A 23886-nucleotide genomic window follows, 5' to 3' on the forward strand; every position below is an offset into this window, starting at 1 on the left:
AGTTGGAAGGGACCTTGGAGGTCTTCCAACCCCCAGGTCAAGGCAGGAGCTTACACCGTCCGAGTCCAGTTTGTTTTTGAACACCTTCAGCAATGGAGCACTCACAACTCCAGGCGGCAAGTTATTCCAATTGTTCTCACTGTCCGAAAAATCCTCCTTAGTTCTAGGGTGGATTTTTCTCTAACAAGCTTCAACCCATTACTTCTTGTCCTGCCCTCTGGTGCTTCGGAGAATAAGTCGGTCCCCTCGTCTCTGTGATAGCCTCTCTAGTACTGGAAGACAGTTATCATGTCTCCCCTAATCCTTCTCTTTGATAGGCTAGACATACCTAGCTCCCTAACTGTTCATCATATGTTTTATGATACATCTAGAGGATTAGGATAGTACCAGGGGTGAGATTCAGCTGGTTCGGACCGGTTCAGGTGAACTGGATGCTAATTTTACATCTGGTTCGCCAAACCGGTAGTTGCAATGTGACTGGGCCTGCCCACCTGCTTCACCCCTCCCAGGAGTCTCCACAAAGCCTGTTTTGGATGCTATTTTAAGTGCAGGCCTGCATGGAGACTCTGGGAGGGCAAAAAACGAACCTCCTGGAAGTTCTGGAAGTCCGGAAATGGGCTGGTTTTGGGCCTCCAGAGCCCGCGGGAGGAAGGAACGCCTCCGGAATCCCACCTCTAGATAGCACCTTTTGTAAGAACCCAATTTTTTTTTTAAAAAAATTGTCACATACTCTTTGCTACTCCACTTAAAAGGTGTTACATATGCTTTTCTTGTCCATTCCAACAGAGTGGAGCCCCTTTTGAAGAGAGTTTGACTTTGATTTGCCTACATGAATGTATCATGCTGAGCTGTCAGGTAACAGATGGCTGCCTCTCCCTTTCTTTGCAGTCTTGTAGGAAAAAAAAACAACAACATGACATTTCCAAGCTTATCTGCATCACTCAAAACTCCCTGCTGTGATGCTTGTAGGAGTTATGTTTTGGTCTGAAAAATATTCTTAAATGATGACTAAGGAAAAAAAAAAAGCCCTTAGATGTCTGTGCAACTCCCTCAGTGTTTTTCTCATACACTGATGGGTAAGATATGCATGTCAACAGAGTAATTAAGAGCCTATAAAAAAACTCACCTGGATTAAACCCTATATAGGCCATCATTCTCGGTCACACAGTGACAATTAGATACACCTGGGACAGTGGTGGGATTCACTTATCTTCGCTACCAGTTCGCAAATGTGAGCGCGCTAGCTTCTGCATGCACAGAAGGTCGCGGATTACATCGGGGCAGGTGAGTGGAGCCTCCAGCTGCCGCCGCTACTGGTTCACCCGAACTGATAAGAACTGGCAGAATACCACTACTGATCTGGGAAGCTCACAAGTTAGAATTCAAATTAAGAGTCCCCTTCCATTTTGTTTCCCAGCAACCAGTATTTTGAGTAAACTGTTGATGATTCGGAAGGTAACAAATAGGGCAGTACAATACTTTGGATTTGATAGCAATAGCAATAGCAGTTAGACTTATATACCGCTTCATAGGGCTTTCAGCCCTCTCTAAGCGGTTTACAGAGTCAGCATATTGCCCCCACAGTCTGGGTCCTCATTTCACCCACCTCGGAAGGATGGAAGACTGACTCAACCTTGAGCCGGTGAGATTAGAACCGCTGAACTGCAGATAACAGTCAGCTGAAGTGGCCTGCAGTACTGCACCCTAACCACTGTGCCACCTCGGCTCTTCCTCTGCATTCTGGGAAAAGATACAGCTACTTACAAAAGTAGCAGGCAGGACTGATTTCGTGCTCGTATAAGCCTTACTAGCCACCTGAGGACACATTGTGGACAGCCCCACAACCTGTTAGGTGTCAAGGTCCTCTTCGAACACAATGGACGAACATAATCAGCAATAGCAATAGAACTTAGACTTACATACCACTTCACAGTGCTTTATGGCCCTCTCTAAGGGGTTTTACAGAGTCAGCCTATTGCCCCCAACAATCTGGGTCCTCTTTTTTTGAGGATGGAAGGCTGAGTCAATCTTCAGCCTGATGAGATTCGAACTGCCAAATTGCAGTTAATCAGCAGTCAGCAGAAGTAGCCTGCAGTAATGGACTCTAACCACTGCGCTACCAGGGCTCTTAGTAGCAGGATCATCTCTCCCCAATTGCTTCTATTCTACTCAGGTGCAAAAGACCAGATCCATAAATGAAGGTCCAATTCAGTGGTGGGTTGCAGGTGGTACGCCCCAGTACGGGCTTACCGGAGCCTGCCTGGAGCACTGGGTACCGTTCCGGTACGGTGCTCCAGAGGGCCCGCCCGCCTGCCCGAGCTCTTTACCTGTCCTTTAAAGCCTTGATGCTTCCACACATGGGCATGGTGCATACAATGCCTGCGTGATGCTCCGCCAAGCAGCTGAAGTGTCCCTGAGGCTTGCGGACCAAGCCGGGCCCATTCCAACAGGATCCGGAACCCACCACTGGTCCAATTAAACTGATTTATTGCTGTTTAGAATCTATGCTTATGCGTAGAATCTTCCCAACTAACAGTGGGCACCTGTGTTGAGTTTGATAAGGATCAACAGAATTCAAGGGAGGTTGGACTTAGTCTGCTTGTGGCTACGTAGGGATTCTAGGCTGATCTCACTTTTGACTCCACCCTAGTGCCTGCTACTCCTGCTACATTCTGTTCCACTTGGTCTGACAAGAGGACCATGCTGTGGATGCCATCAGCTAAAGAGGGTCATTCTAGTGGGACCAGGGGTGTGTTCCAGCTGCTGCTACTACAGGTTTGCTCAGAGATGAGCTGCATGCGCACTCTTGATGTGCGCTATGCACTCATGCATAATACTAAAATGCTTCTGCACATGCGCAGAAGCAAAAAACAAGATGGAGGCGCTTATGGCGCTGCTGATAGAATAGGTTCAGGGGCGTGGCAGGCCAAGTAACTACCTACTCAGCTGAACTGGTTTGAACTGGTAGGAACCCACCTCTGGGTGGGACCCATGAGGACCATCTTGTGGAACCTGAGATTAGGTTAGCCCAGATCTTGCTGGCCTTTCAGAAGCCCCTGAAAAACCTGGTTTTCTGCCCAGGTCTGAACTCAGGAAATTGTAATAAGACTCTGTCTCTTGGCTTTGTTGATGGTTATTTTACGATGCTCAGCTGCTATGGGGTTTTATTTTATATTACGTGTTTTATTTGTTTTTATCTATTTTATTACAAACCACCAGAGTCATATTTGGGAGGTAGATGGCTGTGTCAGTCAATCAATCAAACAATTTCTGAAACATTGCTAAGCCTCCAGAGATTAGACCACGCAGCCACCAACATCCACTGAAGGTTACACTTTTTTTTTTAAAAAAAATACATTTTCTTTAGAATCTTCCTTTTAAAAAGTTCCCTTTCTCCTGTGATTAAGAAGCAAGATAAGCTTGTCAGAGGATAAAAGCAGTATGCTTAAGGCCTAATGGCTGCATTGTTATTACCTACTAAACTTGGATAAACCTGATTTTTTTTCCAGGGCTTACTGCAGTGGTGGGTTCTAATTTTTTTTACTACCAGTCCTGTGGGCATGGCTAGGTGGGGGAGCATGTGGCTGAGTGGGCATGGCCAACTTGATGTCATTTATGCACACTCAGTCACATGATCTCCTCCACCAATCCACGCCCACCGAAACGGGACTCCGACGAAAGGAAGGGGGAAGGTGAAGAGAGGGGGGAAAAGTCCCAAAAATAGACCAGCAGAGAATTTAGGGTGTGAAAAAGCCATAAGTTTTCTAGAAGGAATCGAAGCATTCAACTTTGCAGGTGTGCGGGGTGGGGTGGAGCGTGGGAAATCACAGAGTCCAGATTGCATGCACACACTTGTGCCCTGTAGTCGTGGGTGGTGCCCCCACCCCACCTTGGGTTCCTCCTTTTGCGTTCCGTTCTTGTTGCCTTTGGGTGGAGCAAAGGAATGGCTCGGCTTCATAAAATTCCTGCAATGGGTAAATTGAGCGGTGGCAACCAGAGGCGCCCATCCAAACAGGGCCCAGGCGGGCTGTGGAATGGAGAACCAGGATGCTGTGCAGAGCCTGCTTCCCTCTACCCGAAGGCATGAAAATGAAATGCAAAAGGAGGAACACAGGGTGGGGTGGGGGAACCATGGGTGACTGCAGGGCACAAGCACACATGTGCAATCTGAGCTCTGCGATTTCTCACGGCTCCTGCAGCACCTGGGTGTGTTTTTGAGGGGTGCAGATGGGTCCTTCTCCCCCCATTGTCCTGAGCCAGGATCAGGTGAACTTACCTCCCTCCCTCCCGCCCTGCTTGCACAGTCCAGTGCCTGTGCCTGCATTTTTTCCTATCTCTCACCCCTTCCTTCTGTTGTTCTCTTTCCCCGCCACTCGCCTGCCGAATTTATAAACACAGGCGTGGCTTCCGGGCTGCAAAGTTGAATGCTTCGATTCCTTCTAGGAAACATATGGCTTTTCCTGGCTCTGCCCTACCACGCCACCCTCTCCAACATGCGGGACCCCATCCCTGCCCCAACCCCCATCCCCGGCGGCTTCAGGAGATGCTGGCTGATGGGGAGGGGGGAACTAGGTTAGCGCTAATGCTTACCTGTGTGTAGGCAGGAGGCAGTTCTGTAGATGCACGTGGCAATGGCGAGGCAGGGCAAGCGTCAGAGCAGGCTGGTTTGGGGGGGTGGCCAGCCACCCAGCCGTCACTACCGATTCACTTGAACCGGTTGGAACTGGGAGCAACCTATTTCTGGCTTACTGCCCTGTCCCAATCCAGCCCATTTTGGGCCGATTTAGAACCAGGTTAAGCCTGCAACCGGTATGTAACTCTGAAGTAGTAAGGGGCTGTCCCTATGCTTTTAACTGTTAAGAAAGTATTGTAAATTGTTTTACCTTTGGATCCTGTGGGGCCAAGTTTCCCAGTTTTTCCCATTTCTCCTTGGTCTCCTTTGTCACCGTCATCTCCTTCAATCAGAAGCAACAAAAAAGAAGGGGAGATATAACAACAAAGTTTAGGAAATGCTGATCTGATTTTATTTTTGAAGATGCGATGTCTGTCGGTTCAACTCCTATTTTTTGATATGCCGGGTCCATCATAATACCTAAATTACAGAATAACAGAGTCGGAAGGGACCTTGGAGGTGTTCTAGTCCAACCCACTGCTGAAGGAGGAAACCCTATACCCATGATGGTGATGTGGGCATGCGAGCCGTTGCCCCAGTTTAGCTTTGCTGCGCATGCGCGTGCACCTCACACCAGCCAGCTGGTCTGTGGGTCTCTGCTGCACATGCGCAGGGGGCGCGGTGCATGCGGAAGGCTGTGTGAGCAAGTGTGGGTGACGGGGTGCATGGACCAGCCCATACTCACATTGAATTTTTGGGGGGTTGGGCACGCATGCATGCATTTGTGCGTGCGCTTTGGATACTCAGTCCAGAAGAGGTTAACCATCATTGCCCTATACCATTTCAGAAAAAAAAAACCTGGGAATGAAACTGTTTACTTATGTTGTAATAACTTCCTATTTTTTGTCTTTTTTATTTATTTTTTGTTATGATATAGAGTACTACTTATATGATATATAAAGGACAATAATGTTTTTTTAATGTATAAGAGTGGGATGATTGGAATACTTTGGTATAATTATATGTAGTGACCATTTCACATTAGAAAGATCTTTGTATATTAAACAGATTAATGATGATGTAAGGAATAACTGATATCTACATGAATTGAAATACTTAATTACTATATGGACAAATAATTAATAATGGGAAACCATTCTTGGAAGTCTGGACGATTGGAGACATTATGGTCAATTGAAACTATGAATGCTTTATTATAAAACAATGGGAATTCTTTGTCCCAATCTTCGCTTTTTCTCTTTAGAGATAGGTGATACTATAATAGTTCAAAGACTTATTGTTATTTGATAGATAATTATGAATTTAAGGAAATAAGGATTGTTACAAATGAAATAATATTAATGGTAATCTGCATGTATAATGCTCAATGACAGCGAAACATTTAGCTATGTTTAATGTAAACCAATGATGTTAATCCTAAATTTAAGAATTGATGCACAAAAACTTGTAACCAAACAACATGCTTGATGAAATGGAAGAAAGTTGTTCTTTTTTTCCTCTCTTGCTTTGTTTTGTATGTGTTGTTTTGTTTAAAAAGAATAAAAATATATTTTAAAAAAAAAGAAAATACCTAGTTAAGAACCCATATATTCATCACCACTCTCATATTTAGGATACTAAATTTATGTGTAATGTTGAGTGTGTCCTCTCAGAATAGCGGGGAGAAGTGGTCAAAACATCAATTTGCCAGAAGAGAAAATGTTCTATGTCCCTGCTCAATGCCAAACTCAATCTATCTGTAGCCCAGACACAGTTCTCTAAATACAAACATCCATTATACTAAAGTGGCAGTTTTCCAAGGCTGGTAACTTCCAGATTTGTAGACTCCAACTCCCAGAATTCTCCAGCTGGCATGGCCTTTGCTAAGAATTCTGGGAGTTGAGCTCCACATATCTGAAATTCGTTCAACCTTGGAAATGCTGCATTAGCGATATGCCAGCTGTCTTCGAAAGCAAACACACACACACACCTTTGAAGAATTTATCATTAAAATCAAGAGGAACAGGGAGTGTGTCCATGGTTGGTATCCATGGGAACAAAAATGACTGTAACTGATACTGTAATAGATTGCTGATGTAAAGCAATGCTTGGCGTATGTGCACATGTGAATTAATATCATTCTGTACATTCTTCCTCTACAGATTTGATGTTTAGCTATTTAACTGAGGTTGTTTTTGTTGATTTGCCTTCCCTCTCTTTCATAAAGTCAATGACTTCCAATAACTTGAAAGAAACGTCAGGCTTTAAAAAGCTAAGTTGATGGCCGTAGATGGAAAGTCTCGTACTGAACATGAAATTTGCCTATCTTGCTATAATTCCTGTTGTTGAGATCTTCTCTGGAATAATAATGAACTAGGGAAGATGGTTCTTATGATGGCCCTTAAAATAAGGTAGGAAGGTAGGCAAGTAGATAGGCAGCAGGGGTTTTGGCCCACAGCAGATTCCGAAAGTGAGGAGGTTGGGGAGGAACATGGGCCAGTCCTGGAGTCTGGGGAAGGGTCTCATGAGGGCTTTGTGTCGGAGGCAGAGATGGGGCCAGGGCCATCTGACAGTTATCAGCTTCCTTTGAAGTCAGACATCAGTGAGGCAGACGAATAGCTAGAGCCTATTCCCAATGTGCGCATGCACAGAGTTGCCAGACAAAGGGAACAGCTAAGGAACAAGAGTCAACTTGGGAGTAAGGCCACAGGTGGATGGTGAATGGCCCCTCCCATAAGGAATAAAAGAGGAGCAAAAAGGCGAGGTGTTTGCAGGAGACAATTAGTTCATTCCTGCATTCTTGCCAAATATTGCAGCATCTGAAGCCTGATAAAGGTTGGTAATTGTGAACTATCTTGAAAGACTGTGGACCGGGATTTTGCTGGCAAGGAATTCACTGTAAATTAAATAAAAGGGGTTTATCGTGACGAGGACTCGGCTTCATGCTGCTGGGGAAGCTTCGGTCAGAACAGGTAGGTAGTATTGGAAGAAATATCTATCTGGTTCAGTTCCAAGCTGGGAGAAAGGCACTGGAGACAAACTGGAGGCTGTAGGATGATTGGAAAAATGGTTTCATGATGAAGCAGAACCACAGGGGTTTGTGATTCTGGGTAGCTGACCACATAGAGTTGAGAGTTGGTGGCTTTTATATCTTCTCTTGGGCTTTAAATATGAGCTTCCTGTTCCTGTGCAAGAACATGTCTTCTATTGGCTGTTGTTAGACTCCCGTGGGGCCATGTAGGGGTTATATGGGAGCCATAGCTGGCTCTATAGGCAAAGTACAAATCCTAGGCGTTTGTCTGAGCTAAGTTTGATTGAAGTTTGGAGGAGGATGCAATGTCCTTAGGAGATTATGCAATGTAGTGAGCTCTGCTGCTAAATGATAGCGGGTCAATCCTATTATATCCTGGAGGCTCATGTCTTAATCCCATCATCCTGAGCTGAAGGTTTTGTAGATAGGATGGCACAAAATATCTGCTGAGGGGAGGGAGCAGGGGCTCTGAGTTTCTGTCTCCCTTAAGATTTTTTATTTCTCTTTTAGGGGAAATATTTTACCCTGCCTTTTAAAAATATTCCTCAAAATATTTCATTCTTCTGGGAAGAATGAACAATAGGTATGTGAGATGCATATATTGGAGAGCCGACCTGTAAGGATTTTTGTGCCACAACAGAGTCCTTCATACAGAACAGTATCTGCGGTGGGGATTCCCATCACATAATAATAAGCCAGAATGTTGTTCGTTTACTTTTGGCTTGGTGATATTTGCCTCCCAGCCTTTTTGGTACGTAAACCAGTGGTGGGTTCCTACTGGTTCAGACCGATAGTGGTTTGGTGGCCTTGGTTGCTGGAACAGGCAGCGACCCAGGCCTGCCACGGCCCTAAACTGGTTCTCTGGGTGGCGTCATAAGTGCCGCCATCTTGTTTTTTGCTTCTGTGCATGCGCAGAATGTTAAAAGCTGCGATGGACAGAGGAGGCGTGGAGCGGCTGAGGTAATTCGAACAGCTTTATTGTTAACAGACAAGAATCAACATCAACTATATACAGATGGAACCTTGCCCTGCCTGACAGCTATTTATACTAGAGCTGTCAGGCAGGGCAACCAATGAGATTGCAGGAAACAGCCCGTGCTCAGCCAGCCACGCCCCAGCCAATCAGGCGCAGCTCAGCTGTTGCCGGCTATCAGTCACAAGTCGAGGACTTGCAGCCGATCGTAAGTTGAGGACTTAAGACTGGTTGCAAGTCGAGAACACAACACAGAACAATTTTTATTCCACTGCGCATGTGCGTGCAGTGCACATCAAGCGCACATGTGCAGCACACCCATGAGGGAACTGGCAGTAGTGACTGCCAGAACCCACCCCTGATATAAACCCAGTTTTAGGGCTCATCAGGATGTAAAATCTGATGGTTATGGCTTTTTTGGCAAACTAGGCCTAAACCACACCTGTTCTGGGATCCAACATAGGACAAGCCCCTTTGAAGGAAGCTGGATGAAAGTCCATTTCCTTAAATATTCAGCTGCTAAATAAGAAACATCATAAGGAAAGATACCAAGATTTGCAATTTGTTGCCCCCTTGTGGTGCTTTGTGTTGTGATGTTTAATTTTTTTTAAAAAAAATGGGTTTTTTTTTTTTTGACAGGCTTGGCATTCCTCATTTTCCATTTTCCTTTAAATAACAGAATTGGAAGGGACCTTGGAGGTCTTCTAGTCCAACCCCCTGCTCAGGCAGCAAACTCTATGGTTACCCAATCTCTTCTTAAAAACCTTCAGTGTTGGCGCACCCACAACTTCTAAAGGCAAGTTGTGCCACTGATTAATTAATCAATCAGGAATCTCACTGTCAGGAAATTTCTGCTTCTTGATTTGTTTCCATCCATTGCTTCTTGTCCTGCCTTCTGGTGCTTTGGAGAATAGTTTGACTCCCCCTCTTCTTTGTGGCATTTCTCATCTCTCAACTTTCCCACTTTTCCTCTTTTTGTTGCATCTATTCACGCTCCTTCAAATATAATTTGCAATTCAGTCTTCATTCATTCTCTTTGTGCAACCAACCCATTTAAGTGTCCCTTTTGCAGGGGTGGGTTTCAACCGGTTCATGGCGGTCCCTGCGAACCGGTTGGTCGGCGAACCCGGAAGTAAGTAACTTCCGGGAACGGCGAAGGGCCCACCCGCCCGCCCGCGCTCCTTACCCGGTTTTGATGAGTTCTGCGCTTGCACGCATGCGCAGGACGCATACAGCGCCTGCGCGATCCTCCAGGAGCAGCTGGAGCATTGCACAGATGCTAGTATGTATGCGTGTGCCGCGCGCATGCACGCATGCACCGCACGCATACACGAGGATGCCGCCGGCCCCGTTCCAACCGAACCGGTTGGAACGGGGCGAGAAACCCACCCCTGCCCTTTTGCGAATATTCCATCTACATTACTTCAGCCCTCATTCATTCTTAACCATATTTTGGGTTGCTTGACCAAATTTAGAAGCAATCCATTCCTAATTCCACTTCTCACTTCCTTGTAAGAAAATGGGGCAGAAGCCTGATCTTATTCACAACCATTTTATTGTGCATGTTTTGGGTATATACTGTATGTCTGTCTCATGCCTCTGGATGGACCACATATTACCCACTTGCCTTTCACTCGCATTTGCACATCTTAGAATTTCTCCATCTGTTTTCCATCAGTAGGAAACATTCTACTACAGTATACAAATTCATCCATTTTAATTTTTTTGCCATTTTTGTATAATATTTGAATACTTGCTTTGAATGCTTGCTAAGTGACTGTTTGTAAACCTGTTTGTCCTTCACTTCCTGCTCTCATCTGATTTCTCTCTCTCTCCCTTCCTCCCTCCCCCTCTCTCTGTGTCTCTCTCCCTCCCTCCCCCCTCTCTCCCCGTCTGTCTGTCTCTCTCTGTCTCTCTCTGTCTCTCTCTCTCTGTCTCTCTCTCTGTCTCTCTGTCTCTCTCTCTCTGTCTCTCTCTGTCTCTCTCTCTGTGTGTCTCTCTGTCTGTCTCTCTCCATCCCTCCATCTCTCTCTCTCTGACTCTCTCTCTCCCTCCCTCTCTCTGTCTCTCTCTCTGTCTCTCTGTTTCTCTCTGTCTGTCTCTGTCTGTCTCTCTGTCCCTGTCTCTCTCCCTCCCTCTTTCTCTCTCTGTCTCTCTCTCTGTCTCTCTCTGTGTCTCTCTGTCTGTCTCTCTCCATGCAGCACTGCAGGCTACTGCTAGATCAGCAGGTCAGCGGTTCAAATCTCAGCGGTTCAAATCTCACCGGCTCAGGGTTGACTCAGCCTTCCATCCTTCCGAGGTGGGTAAAATGAGGACCCAGATTGTTGGGGGCAATATGCTGACTCTCTGTAAACCGCTTAGAGAGGCCTGAAAGGCCTATGAAGCGGTATATAAGTCTACTGCTATTGCTATTGCTATCCATCCCTCCATCTCTCTCTCTCTGACTCTCTCTCTCCCTCTCTCTCTCTGTCTCTCTCTCTGTCTCTCTGTTTCTGTCTGTCTGTCTCTGTCTGTGTGTCTGTCTCTCTGTCCCTGTCCCTGTCTCTGTCTCTCTCTCTGTCTCTCTCACTCTCATTTGTCAAGAGCCCAACCATGTGGAGTGCTGGACAGCTGGATTCTAACCACAATGACCTGACAGGACATTACTCTGGGCCACCATTGAAAGTTTAAATGGCAGTTATGTTGCTCAGAGCAGTAAACTGGGTTTTGTTTGTTTTTGTAAAGCATGCCTCCGGCCTAACATCAACCATTGGCCTGGACAATTGCCTAGGCTGCTGAGTGCTGACCTAGGCCACAGACATGGCAGAATATTGTATTTTCCTAAAGGAGAAATAGAGAAACGTGCTCTTGGGGACAGAAAGCAGCCCCCAAGTCTTTCCTAATAGCCCCCAGCAGATATTTTGGACCCATGGAGAAAGATTGGGCCAGCCTATCTATAAAACAAAAAATCTCCACCTCCAGAATGATGAGATTAAGACATGATCCCTCAGGTGGGATTCAAATTTTTTTTACTACTGGTTCTGTGGGTGTGGCTTGGTGGGCATGGCATGGCTTGGTGGGTGTGGCTTGGTGGGCATGGCATGGCTTGGTGGGTGTGGCTTGGTGGGCATGGCAGGGGAAGGTTCCTGCAAAATCCCCATTCCCTCCCGATCAGCTGGGACTCGGGAGGCAGGAAATAGATGGGGCAGGGCCAGTCAGAGGTGATATTTACCAGTTCTCCGAAATACTCAAAATTTCCGCTACTGGTTGTCCAGAACTGGTCAGAACCAGCTGAATACCACCTCTGCTCAGGACATAATAGGATTAACCCTCTACCATCTGGCAGCAGAGCTCACCACATTGCACAATCTCCTGGGGACATTGCATCACCCTCCAGGCTTCAACCAAACTTAGCTCAGACAACCTACAGAGCCAGCTATGACCCCTACAACAGCCAATAAAATACATGTTCTTGCCCAGGAACAGGAAGTTCAAGTGCAAAGCCAAGAGAAGGTATAAAAGCCCCTCACTCTCAACTCCATGTGGTCAGCTACCCAAATTCACAGATGCTTGGCAGTTCTGCTTCATCAATAAATGGACCCTCTTTCCAATCAGCCTCCAGCCTCCATTTTGTCTCCAGTGCCTTTCTCCCGGCTTGGAACTAAACCAGATGGATATTTCGTCCAACAAATGTGTACCGAGAAGGAGATCTTAACAATTAAAGAAGTTCTTGATTAGTATAGTCTGGGACAGAACCACACACAACTTCTTGTTGCTCTTCGATGCTAGATGTAATGCAGTTCATTTTGCCACATGTGAGTTGATAGAAATATAAAGAACACAAGTTACCTAATTTGTTCCTCTGTCTGTTGGATTAAGGTTCGGAACCTTTTAGGATTTTTAATTTCTTTAAAGCATGGCCATCACACAGCCTGGTCAAGAAGGGGGAGATGGAGAAGACAACAGGAAAGCAGTCCTGCCAGGTTTGAGGATGTGGTGTTGAAGCCCTTCCATTTCTAGCAAGGAATTTGGAATGTGGCAGTATCATTTTTCAGAAGAGAATTTCTGCAGCTATGATTATTAGATGGGTAGTGAAAGCAGCAGTGACCACAAGAAACAGGATTCCGAGGTGCCGACTGATGTCAAGGAGTTTATAATTGACATTTGTCAGAATAATGAAAGAGAAACCCTCCAAACACACCACACTGGTATGGTGTACTCCCATTTCATCCCTTCCAAAATGCCTTTGCTTACTTCACTTAAAACTCCATTCCAATCCCTTTGAAGTTCCTATTAAATTTCATTGCACGTTGCCATTCCTCCTCCTTCCCCCCCTCCCAACACACCAAAATATTCCCATCATTTTTGATGTGGAGGCCCAATCGTGCAATTACATCAATAGATCTTCCCAATTGGACGTCCCTATATCCTTGGGGCAGTGGAGCAAGGGCATTGAAAATTACAGTCTGAATATTTGTTGGAGTCACATAACTCAGTGTGTTGGGTTATTGTAGCAAAGACAAAATCTCTTTGGATATTATAGTTAGGGAGAAAAGGAGTGTGGCACCTGGTTTTATGGGAAAACATGTTGCTTCCCATCAAATCAATTGGGAAATAATTAAGTTTCTATTCAAGACATAAAGAACCAACTTTATGAGTAAGTCTAGTTTAAGGAAAAGAAGGAATAGAGTTGACATGATAGCAGTATTCCGATATCTCAGGGGCTGCCACAAAGAAGAGGGGGCCAACCTATTCTCTAAAGCACCTGAGGGCAGGACAAGAAGCAATGGGCGGAAACTAATCAAGGAGAGAAGCAACCTAGAACTAAGGAGAAATTTCCTGACAGTTAGAACAATTAATCAGTGGAACAACTTGCTTCCAGAAGTTGTGAATTCTCCAACACTAGAAGTTTTTAAGAAGAGATTGGACAACCATTTGTTTGAAATGGTATAGGGCAGGGCTGTCCAAACTTGGGAACTTTAAGACTTGTGGACTTCAACTCCCAGAATTTCCCAGCCAGCATGGCTAGGGAATTCTGGGAGTTGAAGTCCACAAGTCTTAAAGTTCCCAAGTTTGGACACCCCTGGTATAGGGTTTGCTGCCTGAGCAAAGGTTGGACTAGAAGAACTCCAGGATCTCTTCCAACTCTCCTGTTCTGTTCTGTTCTGTTCTGTTCTCTCCTATGCTATGCTATGCTATCCTATGCTATGCTATGCTATCCTATCCTATCCTATCCTATCCTATCCTATCTGTTAGATATCCCCCCCTATAGATAGAGGTTTCCACCAAGGCCCTCTGTTCCAGCGGGAACAGAAGGCAATTCTCATTGGTCAAGAGGTCTGACAGATCCCTTTAAAAGGGGATGCTGTCCGATCCGTTTTCAGCCGGATGTTTAGTTGACTTGCAATAAAGAGCTGTTGTTACTGAAGCCTTTGTGTGCCTCCTTTACCCAATCTAACACTATCCTAACTCAGATCAAAGGAAAGTACTGGAAAGAAATGCAATTTATGATTTGCCTCAAGTCTAGGTGACTGGGATTTGCTGATGTATTCACCAGGAGCTGAACCTGATTGGATGGCTGCCAATCAAATGTAGGTTAGTCTTCTCTACTGTGTTCCCCCAATAGCTACCTTGTCTGTGAAAGTTGGGCCTTGAAAAAGCAAGGCAAAATCAACTCATTTGAGCTGTGGTGCTGGAGAAGGCTCCTGTGTATTTATTGGACAGACCTCTGAGTATCCACCTTGCAAAAGAAACATGACAGGAAAAAGCTTATATATGTCCTTTCTGTTCTATTATGAGGAACTGTTTTTGCTTTTAAAAATCTTCAGAAGGAAAACAAGGATCACTGCATATTTAATATTGGAATGGAATACTGCAGTTCTGCAAATTAGATTTTAATGTCACATGTGCTTGAATTAGATCATTCCTAAAAGCAGCAACATATTTTCCAGGTTTGTGTGACAACCTGAACAAAGCTGAACTTTTAATTGACAGTGGAGAACACATTTTCACATATGCTTTTTCAATTTACTTCCATCATTTAAAGTCTTAGAAGTTCTTATTCATAGCCACCAGGGGGCAGCCTCAAACCCTCTATTTGAGCCCTTACTACCGTAATGTTTTATCATTCAAGATCAACCACAGGAATACGATTCTGTATACTAGGAGAGGACTCCCAAATTTTACTTGAGAGAGAGAGAGAGAGAGATTTTACTTTTATTTTTATTGCATTTTCTGCTATAAGAAACTTTGCTATAAGTCAGCATGGATTGTGGAGATAATCAGCTTGCCCATGCCACAGGATTTTAGTCCTCAACTCTTGACAGATAAAGTTTTTAGTTAAATAAACTTTTACTAGAATCGATGAATTATGTGCTTGTGTTTAAATGTCAATGCTGGATTTTTAATCTGTTTATTTAGCTAACTTGATATTTTGCAGAACAGCTTAGGGACAAATCCTCACTTCAAGCAGTTTATAATTATAATTATAGAACTTGCTCTGCTTGGAATCTTTGGGTGCAAATTCCATCAATTACAATCAGATTGTAACAATAAGAGTGTGCCTAATATTGCCACTGAGATTGTCCATTGATCAGAGAGATGCCGCAGGTAGTCCTCGAGTTACAACTATAATCTCAGCCTGACAATTATGGTCATAAGTTGTGATAGCCATAAAGCAATTTTACAACTGTTTTTCTGGAGTTTGTTAAGCAAATGTGAAGGTCGTAAAGCTGAAGTTCATAAGTGAATGCTGTGTTGTTAAGCAAACCTCTTGTTTGCTATGGGATACTTTTGTTGTTGTAAACCAGTGGTAGTCAACCTGGTCCCTACCGCCCACTAGTGGGCATTCCAGCTTTCATGGTGGGCGGTTAGGGGTTTGCTGTAACTCTGCTTTATAAATTTTATAAAGTAAAGTTACTTCCCTACTTTATAAATCACCATTACTGTGGAACCGGTGGGCGGTTAGAAAAATGTACTACTAAGAGAGATGTGGAAATGGGCGGTAGGTATAAAAAGGTTGACTACCCCTGTTGTAAACTAATAGTAAATACAGGTTTCCAGAAAAACTGTCATAAGTTGCGGTCATACTTTATACATATCATGGATGCAAAGTTGGGCAACATTCCGAATAGTCTGAACGCCTCAATCTTAAACACGTGAACAGCATGGATCTGTGCCTGTGCTAAGATGTGTGGGAGATAGATAGATAGATAGATAGATAGATAGATAGATAGATAGATAGATAGATAGATAGATAGATAGATAGATATGGATGGATGATAGATAGATAGATAGATAGATAGATAGATAGATAGATAGATAGATAGATAGATAGATAGATAGATAGATAGATAGATAGATAGATAGATAGATAGGCGGGCGGGCGGGCAGATAGATGGATAGATGGATAGAATAGGTAGGTAGGTAGGTAGGTAGGTGGGTGGGTGGGTGGGTGGGTGGGTGGGTGGGTGGGCGGGCGGGCGGGCGGGCAGGCAGGCAGGCAGGCAGGCAGGCAGGCAGGCAGGCAGGCAGGCAGGCAGGCAGGCAGGCAGGCAAGCAGATATATAAATTCATAGGCCTATTGCTATTCCTACAGTAATCAAGACAAATAATCTTTGCAAGATAAAAGTTACATAGAACAGGACCTTCCAAAATCCACCCACATAGCATTTAATTCAAAGCAAAATCTTTCCAGAATTGTTAAATGTGAACTTATCAATCAGAAATTCTAAGTAAACATGCTGGGGCTAATGGCTGTCCTTCATTGAAATTAAAACATTTGCACACTTGTTTTCTTTGCCAAAAAAACACCCTCAGGAAATGTTACAGGCCCATTGGGTGATGACAACAGCCAGCTCTATAAAAAATATTTGGGTCCTTAATTGCATCGATTAATAGCAGGAAGTTATGTGACTGACGTTTGAAATATTCATTAATTCGTGCCCTAATTCCTCAGTCGAAAATTCCAATTTTCCTCTAACCAGCTTAGGCTGGTTCATTCTGTGTCTGTAGATGTGCTGGACGGCTCCACAAATAACCCTTTTCATGCTTTTGCACTAAAAATAAGGTTGAAAGCTTACATGATAAGCGAGTCAGCAAACATTATCACCGCAGGAAGCAGTTGGAAAGCTGGCAACCTTATTTTCCATTTCTTATGGCATAAGAGCTTGCAGAGGGAGAGGAGGAGGAGGAGGAGGAGGAGAAAGAAGAATCACAGAAAAGACATTTGTGTTTTTACCTCAAAAATCTTTCTAGTGCCTCACCTTTCGGTCCAGGTAAAATGGTGTGGGTGGAACAGATCTCTGTTGTCTGTCGGCTGCCATCTTCTAAGCCAAATATTTGAACGCCAAAAAACACAAGAAACAGCACGAAGAAAGTTTCATGTTTCCACCATAGCTTCTCCATGTCGTCCACCGCTGAGCTCCACAGGAAATGCCCTTCGTTGTTTCACTCTCAATAATGGCTAAAATAAGATTTTCCCATATTACTCTGGAGAGCAAGATAAATTGAAAATTCCCTTTGATTGCAGCTTTAGGAAGGCACTGAAAGAGGCCTATTAGGGTGTGCGTTGATGTGGGTTTGAAAAGCCAGGAGTCGTGAGTGGAGATCTAGTGGTTGTCCAGCAGATTTATGTAGCACTGACAGTTGTTTATTAAACTTTATCAGTTGGCTGTGAAATATTTAAGAGCAAGCAAGCTGCAAGATTGTTCTTGAATGTCTAAGCCTCCCTCTCTTCTGTCTCTGCCTGCTGTCCAAAGGACCAATTTCTTCTCTGTGTTTGTTGAGCAAGTACACTACCAAAAGCATGAATTTTAAATAAAGATTGGTCCTCAACTTGCAACAGTTCATTTAGTGACTGTTCAAAGTTACAACTGCACTGAAAAATGTGACTTATGACCAGGGGTGGTATTTACTTACCTTCCCTACCGGTTCGGCAAATGTGAGCATGCACCCACCTCCACGCATGTGCTACGCGTTCCGTGCGTGAGTTTTTTGCTAAAAAAAAGGACCTAAATGGGATGCCGTAGAGTTGGGACAGGTGGGTGTGGCTACCAGTTCTGGCGAACCAGTCTGAACCGGCTGAATCCCACCCCTTCTTATGACCATTTTTCACAGTTACAATTTTTGTAGCATACCCCATCATCACATGATCAGAATTCAGATGCTTGGCAACTGGCTCATATTTACGACCGTTGTTGGTTCCCAAGGTCAAGGGATCCCCTTTTGTGACAAGCCAAGTCAATGGGGAAGCCAGATTCATTTAACAATCAGGCTACTAACTTATCAACTGCGGTGATTCACTTAACAACTGTGGCACGTAAATAGGGCAAAACTCACTTAACACATTTGTTAATTGTGATTGTAAGTTGCTGAAAATTAATGACTAAGATAATGAAAGTTACTTCCAAGTAAACCTGTTTTGTGACTCACTATTAAGACATTGGCCATGGACAGTTTGCATTGGAAAGAAGATTATAGCAAGAAAACATCCAGTCCTTGACTTACCACTATTCAGTTCAAAGTTACGACTGTGTTGGGAAAAAAGTGATTTAAGATTTGTCCTGGCACTTATGACTGTTGCAGCATCCCTAAAGTCATGTGATCAAAAATTTTCCACTTGGCAAAGGTTATTTATGAGGATTACAACATCCTGGGGATCCACGAATGTCATTTGTGGCTTCCAACAAGCAAAGTCAATGGGGGAAGCCAGATTCGTTTAATGACTGCATGATTCACTTAAGAACTGCAGCAAGTCACTTAACGATAGTGATACAAATGGCACAAAATCAGGCACCGCTCACTTAACAATCATCTTGCTTAGCACTGGAAATTCTGGAGCCAATTGTGTGGTTGTAAGTCTAAAACTACCAGTATGAGCTTCAGTGGCGCAGTGGTTAGAGTGCAGTACTGCAGGCTACTTCTGCTGACTGCCGGCTGCCTGCAATTTGGCAGTTCAAATCTCACCAGGCTCAAGGTTGACTCAGCCTTCCATCCTTCGGAGGTGGGTATTGTTGGGTCCAATAGGCTGACTCTGTAAACTGCTTAGAGAGGGCTGTAAAGCACTGTAAAGGGGTATATAAGTCTAATTGCTATTGGAATCGTAGAGATTCTCCCCTTACCCCAAACCCTGCTCTGATGCTTCATGGTGAAAGGGAGGTTTCTGTCCTGGATGAGCACAAGCTGCTAGGCACCTATACAAATTGTATATGCTCCCACCAGAGTTGCCCAAAGTTTGAAGGGCATCTTGGTTGCCCACCTATATTGATATAGTCATATTATTACATAGTGGAGGCAAAAGATCCTTTTAGTGACAACAGCAAATGCATCATTTAGCATGAGCCACAGTGGCGCAGTGGTTAGAGTGTAGTACTGCAGGCTATTTCTGCTGACTGCTGGCTGCCTGCAATTTGGCAGTTCATATCTCACCAGGCTCAAGGTTAACTCAGCCTTCCATCCTTCCGAAGTGGGTAAAATGAGGACCCCATTTGTTGGGGGGCAATATGCTGACCCCGTAAACCGCTTAGAGAGGGCTGTAAAGTGATATATAAGTCTAAGTGCCATTGCTATTGTGCATAAAAAAGCAATAGTAAATCACTCCTGTATTGTATAGAAGTACATCTACTCACTCAAAACCACACACACACACACACACACACACACACGGACAAAAATTATGAAATGATTGATGATTCCGGGAGAAAATCTACCTGTGGCTGCTAAGGGTTGTCACCGACTTGATGCACATCATCAATCAGGCAGGAGGGGGAATATTAATTTAGCCTGCATTTTCTCTGCAACCGTATGTATTTCTTCCTTTTTGAACCCACATCATAATTCAAAGCTTTATTATTTGAAATTCTCCCTTTTTTTAATAGTGAAATTAGCCACATAAAAATATAGGAGGGAAAGACTGTAGAAACATGCACTGTATCACGTTTGCTAAAACAGCAGGCTTGTCACAAGCAAAAATTGCAACGACAGTACAATAAATACAACACTGTGTGATGCACGTTGGCATCTGCATCAAAATGCACCGACGTTGGCACAAATGAGAAACTTGAACAAAATTGAAAAATGGACGAAACTAAAAAAAAAAAGATTCATTTGTCCTTTCTTAGTATATGTCTGGTAGCATGTCACCCCCTCACTTCCCAGGTATGCCCCTAAGGGCCTCAACTGTAGGGTAATGTTTTTTTAATAGGGAATATTGGATGACTTCAGATAGCTGGGACTATTTTCAAATTGCAAGGGAAAGCTGTAAACAGGAGGGTGCTTCTAGTGTCAGCTGGTGGGAATTCATGCACCTCAAATCCAGAGAGAAAGTTAGCGAAGGCTTAACAGAATAACAGAATTGGAAGCAACCTTAGAGGTCTTCTAGTCCAACCCCCTGCTCAAGCAGGAGATCCTATATCCAAGATGGTGAACCTATGGCACACAGGCGACAAGCAGAGCCATTTGTCTGGGCACGTGAGGCGTTGCCCTGTCAGTTCCAGAACACATGCGTGCGCTGACCAGCTGACTTTGCCCTTTTTTTGAGGCCATTTTTTGCCCTCCGGAGGCTTCAGGTGCTTCCCTGAAGCCTCCGGAGCACTAAAAACCAGGCTTAGGGCCAAACCGGAAGTTCAGGAACGTACTTCTGGTTTGCTCATAGGGCTGGTTTTAGCCCTCCAGAGCGTTCTGGAGCCTTCAGAAGGCTTCTCTGAAGGCTCCGGAGGGCAAAAAAATGACCCTATACAAGTAAACCAGAAGTCGGTTCCCAAACTTCCGGTTTGCCCATAGGGCAAGTTTTTTGCACTCTGGAGGCTTCAGGGAAGCTCCTGAAGCCTCCGGAGGGCCTCCCGGGGGGTTGAGGGAGGTTGTTTTCGCCCTCCCCAGGCTCAGATAAAGCCTCTGGAGCCTGGGGAGGGTGAAAAAAACCACCAAAAATAGAGGGGGAGCGCTGGTCGTGTGCGCATGCACATGGGACGTGCGCATAGCATTATGGGCGTGGCATGCCTGCACGCGATCCCCCTGCACTCCCCCCCAGCTTATGGCACGCGAGCCACAAAAAGTTCGCCATCACTGTCCTATACTATTCAAGACAAGTTCAATCTTTTCTTAAAATTCGGCAGTGACTTAAACCATATTATCTGCAATATGTGTGAGATGAAGCTCAGAGCCACCCTTTCATTACTGGATGCTTTTAAGAAGAATCTAGACAGTCACTTATCTGATATGGTATAAGATCTTCTGCTTCAGCAGGGGGCTGGACTAGAAGACCTCCAAGGTCCCTTTCAGCTCCTATTCCTATTCCTATTCCTATTCCTATTCCTATTCCTATTCCTATTCCTATTCCTATTCCTATTCCTATTCCTATTCCTATTCCTATTCCACTCCACTCCACTCCACTCCACTCCACTCCACTCCACTCTACTCTACTCTACTCTACTCATTAATTCTGACATGAGAGTCCTAGAAAGTTGTCATGTAGGTACACAACTCAAAGCATGTCATCGTTTTTGTGTAGCATATAATGAAAAAATGTAGGACAACCAGCTCAACTCAAGGTCTACTTAGTACCATATCAACAAACAGTAGGTGACAATGTGTTGTTATCAGAGTGCAAGAACATAAATTTGCATTCTTTATGTTAGTGTAAATACGTCCCTTTTGAATTTCCAAAATGTGTCTTTTCTTTGCCAGAAGACAGGAAACGAGAGGAGAGCTGTTAACTTCTGGCTTAAAATAAATCTTAACTTCCCTGACCCGATAAAACTCAGAAGGCAAGAGCTACCCTGGGAAAGTATTTCCTGCTTAATTTTTTAGTAAACATTCATGCAATTCCTTCTGGAGTGCATGTTGTCTTAAGAAAATGGAACATTGAGTTTCCTGTCATAGCTGTTTTCAAATGGTTCATTTAATCAGGGAAAGATTAGGAGCCAATGCCAATGGCACTTTGGATAGATTGTGTCCGGATGAATTTATAGAGGCAGAGAAGTGAATGGTGGAGATTGTGCTGGGAATAAATAATGAAGAGAGACCCTGATGATGATTACTATTATTTATATATCTACTAGCCGATAACCCTATCGGCGTTGCCTGGGTATTTATTTATAGGGGGAAAATGTCTGGACCAAACTTAATTTCTAATGTTGGATTTTCCCCCTTATCAGAGGGAGCCCCCCCCTGTGGAGTACTGTGAAGCCGTTACCCTGGCAACTCCACTGTGCTGTACAGTAGAAGCCATTACAGAAGGATGGCACAACAAGCTGTACCTTAACAGAACACACACCCCAAGGGGTGTTAGGGGTGTCGTACTCCCTACAGTATTTCTTTTCCAGAGATTAAGTTATCTGTGTACCAAGTTTGGTTGAAATTGCTCAAGGGGTTTCAGAGTTATGCTGGAACACACACACACACACACACACACACACACACACACACACACACACACACACACCCTCCCTCCCTTATGACTGGGGAAGCCAGCCAGTCAGCCTTCCCCAACTTGGGAGTGTGAACGTTTTTTGATATGGGATGATCTTGGTTGCTTTTTAAGACCAGGATGTGTTAATGGTTTAATTACTTTTTATATACTTGTGACAGGGCCACGAATGTCTCAGGGGTTAAGAAGCCAAACTTGTCCACTGGAGAAGCTGACAGGCCAGATTCGAGACCCGAGTGATGCCTGGATGAGCTCCCATTACAGGTGGTCCCCGACTTACGACCACAATTGAGCCCAAAACTTCTGGTGCCAAGTGAAACCTTTGTTCAGTTAATTTTGCCTCATTTTGCGACCTCCCTTCTCACAGTTGTTAAGCGAATCCCTGCCGTTGTTAAGTTAGTAATTAACATGGTTGTTAAGTGAATCTGGCTCCCCCGTTGACTTTGCTTGTCAGAAGGGCACAAAAGGTGATCGCATTGTTAGGAATATAATTCTAACGGTTGGATTGGCAATATATAAATCATGTAACAATGCTGTACCTGTTTCTTTAAACCACACTGTAAAATGTGATTGGTTGCTGTTTAAAACAGGATGCAATACTGCAAGTGTGGTCTTGCCAAGGCATTAAAAGTGGTATCAACACTTTGCATAATCTTGATTCTATCCCTCTGTTAATGTAGCCTAGGATTGTATTGGCTTTTTTGGCTGCCACCACACGCTGCTGGCTCACATTTAAGTGATTGTCCACTAAGACTCCAACTTCCCTCTTGCAGTTGCAACCACAATTTGTGGAAGCAAAGCTACAGTAGTTCAGTTTGTCTTAACGGTGCTGGTCCAAATATTTTACCCCATTTATTTCTTTTGCTTCTATTTTATTAGCTTGGAAAAGATTTGCAGCATGGCATCGTCTCTGATCACGCTTGCCGGCCACACTTAAAGGCTGGTCACCTCATCCTAGGCAGCAAAGAAAGAGAAGGAAGGACGCAGCACTATGCTAACATAAGACACATGATTGACATGCTGGCACAGAGGAACGGGGTTAAATGAGAACACGTCTGCAGGAGAGCAACGGGGTGGGGTGGAGAGGTGAGTGAAAAAACACACATTGTGATGTCAACAAACTCTGCTCCTTGTGGTGCTGGAATTGCAGCATCACTTGCAAGTAAGCAAAAGGCAGGATTTCAGATGGATTTCACTCTGACCAAACTATGGCTTGTTGCAGACGTCGAAGAGGGGAGAATGACCCAATGGTAATGACGCATACAGTTAGCCCCAAAAGAGTTTGTTCTCTCGTTCAACTAACCCCGACTTTCTGTAACTATGAAGCAACATAGCTGAGTGATTCATAGGGTAATTGCAAGCTTTAAGGGCAGGATCTTTCGCCGGAAGGTAGTTTCTGCTGAGTTGGAGACTGTACATGGGGACACTGAATTGTGAGCTAGCTTGTATATTCAATAGACACAAATATTTCCCCCATATTGGATGTCCATGTATATCCCCTAAACCCCTAACAGGGTTATATCATTATAACTTTGAGCCACAGCAATGGTTCTCAACCTTTTCTTCGCCATGGAGCCACTTTAAATATATTTTGTGGCCATTGTCTGTAGCCACGGACTCCCAAGACTTAAGATTTAAGTCATAACATTTCTTCAAGCCTTCACGGACCCCCCCCCCTGTGATGACATCATGTCCCCCCCCCAAGGGTCTGGGGACCATAGATTAAGAACCATTGGGCGAGGCTACAAATGTACAGAGTGTTTCTCTACCAGCCCTGTGAATTTGAGTGCAAGAGACTGTCAGAATATTCATCAACTGGAATAGGACATGGTAACAAGGTCAGCCAATCAGTGGTGGATTTCCAT

The 23886-nt window shown here is 44.4% G+C and overlaps 1 protein-coding gene and 1 long non-coding RNA gene across 2 annotated transcripts in view; one reads left to right on the top strand and one right to left on the bottom strand.

Annotated features, from left to right (window-relative positions):
- The window catches only part of COLEC10 (collectin subfamily member 10), a 30658-nt gene extending 13543 nt beyond the window's left edge, over positions 1–17115 (bottom strand). Inside the window, exons 1-2 of the mRNA XM_087706748.1 lie at positions 16860–17115; positions 4884–4955 (exon numbers count right to left, since the gene is read on the bottom strand). Coding sequence (XP_087562874.1) covers positions 4884–4955; positions 16860–17001 — 214 coding nt within the window. The 5' untranslated portion in view covers positions 17002–17115. The remainder of the gene's footprint in view (positions 1–4883; positions 4956–16859) is intronic.
- On the top strand, positions 802–23886 carry LOC148049138 (uncharacterized). Its single transcript, XR_015695600.1, has 3 exons — positions 802–855; positions 22183–22285; positions 22901–23886. It is a non-coding gene; the product is annotated as an uncharacterized LOC148049138 (long non-coding RNA).

The sequence above is a fragment of the Thamnophis sirtalis genome, unplaced genomic scaffold (assembly GCF_051295495.1).
Source record: "Thamnophis sirtalis isolate CommonGarterSnake01/CBP01778 unplaced genomic scaffold, rThaSir2_p1.2 scaffold_2, whole genome shotgun sequence".
Lineage (NCBI taxonomy): Eukaryota > Metazoa > Chordata > Lepidosauria > Squamata > Natricidae > Thamnophis > Thamnophis sirtalis.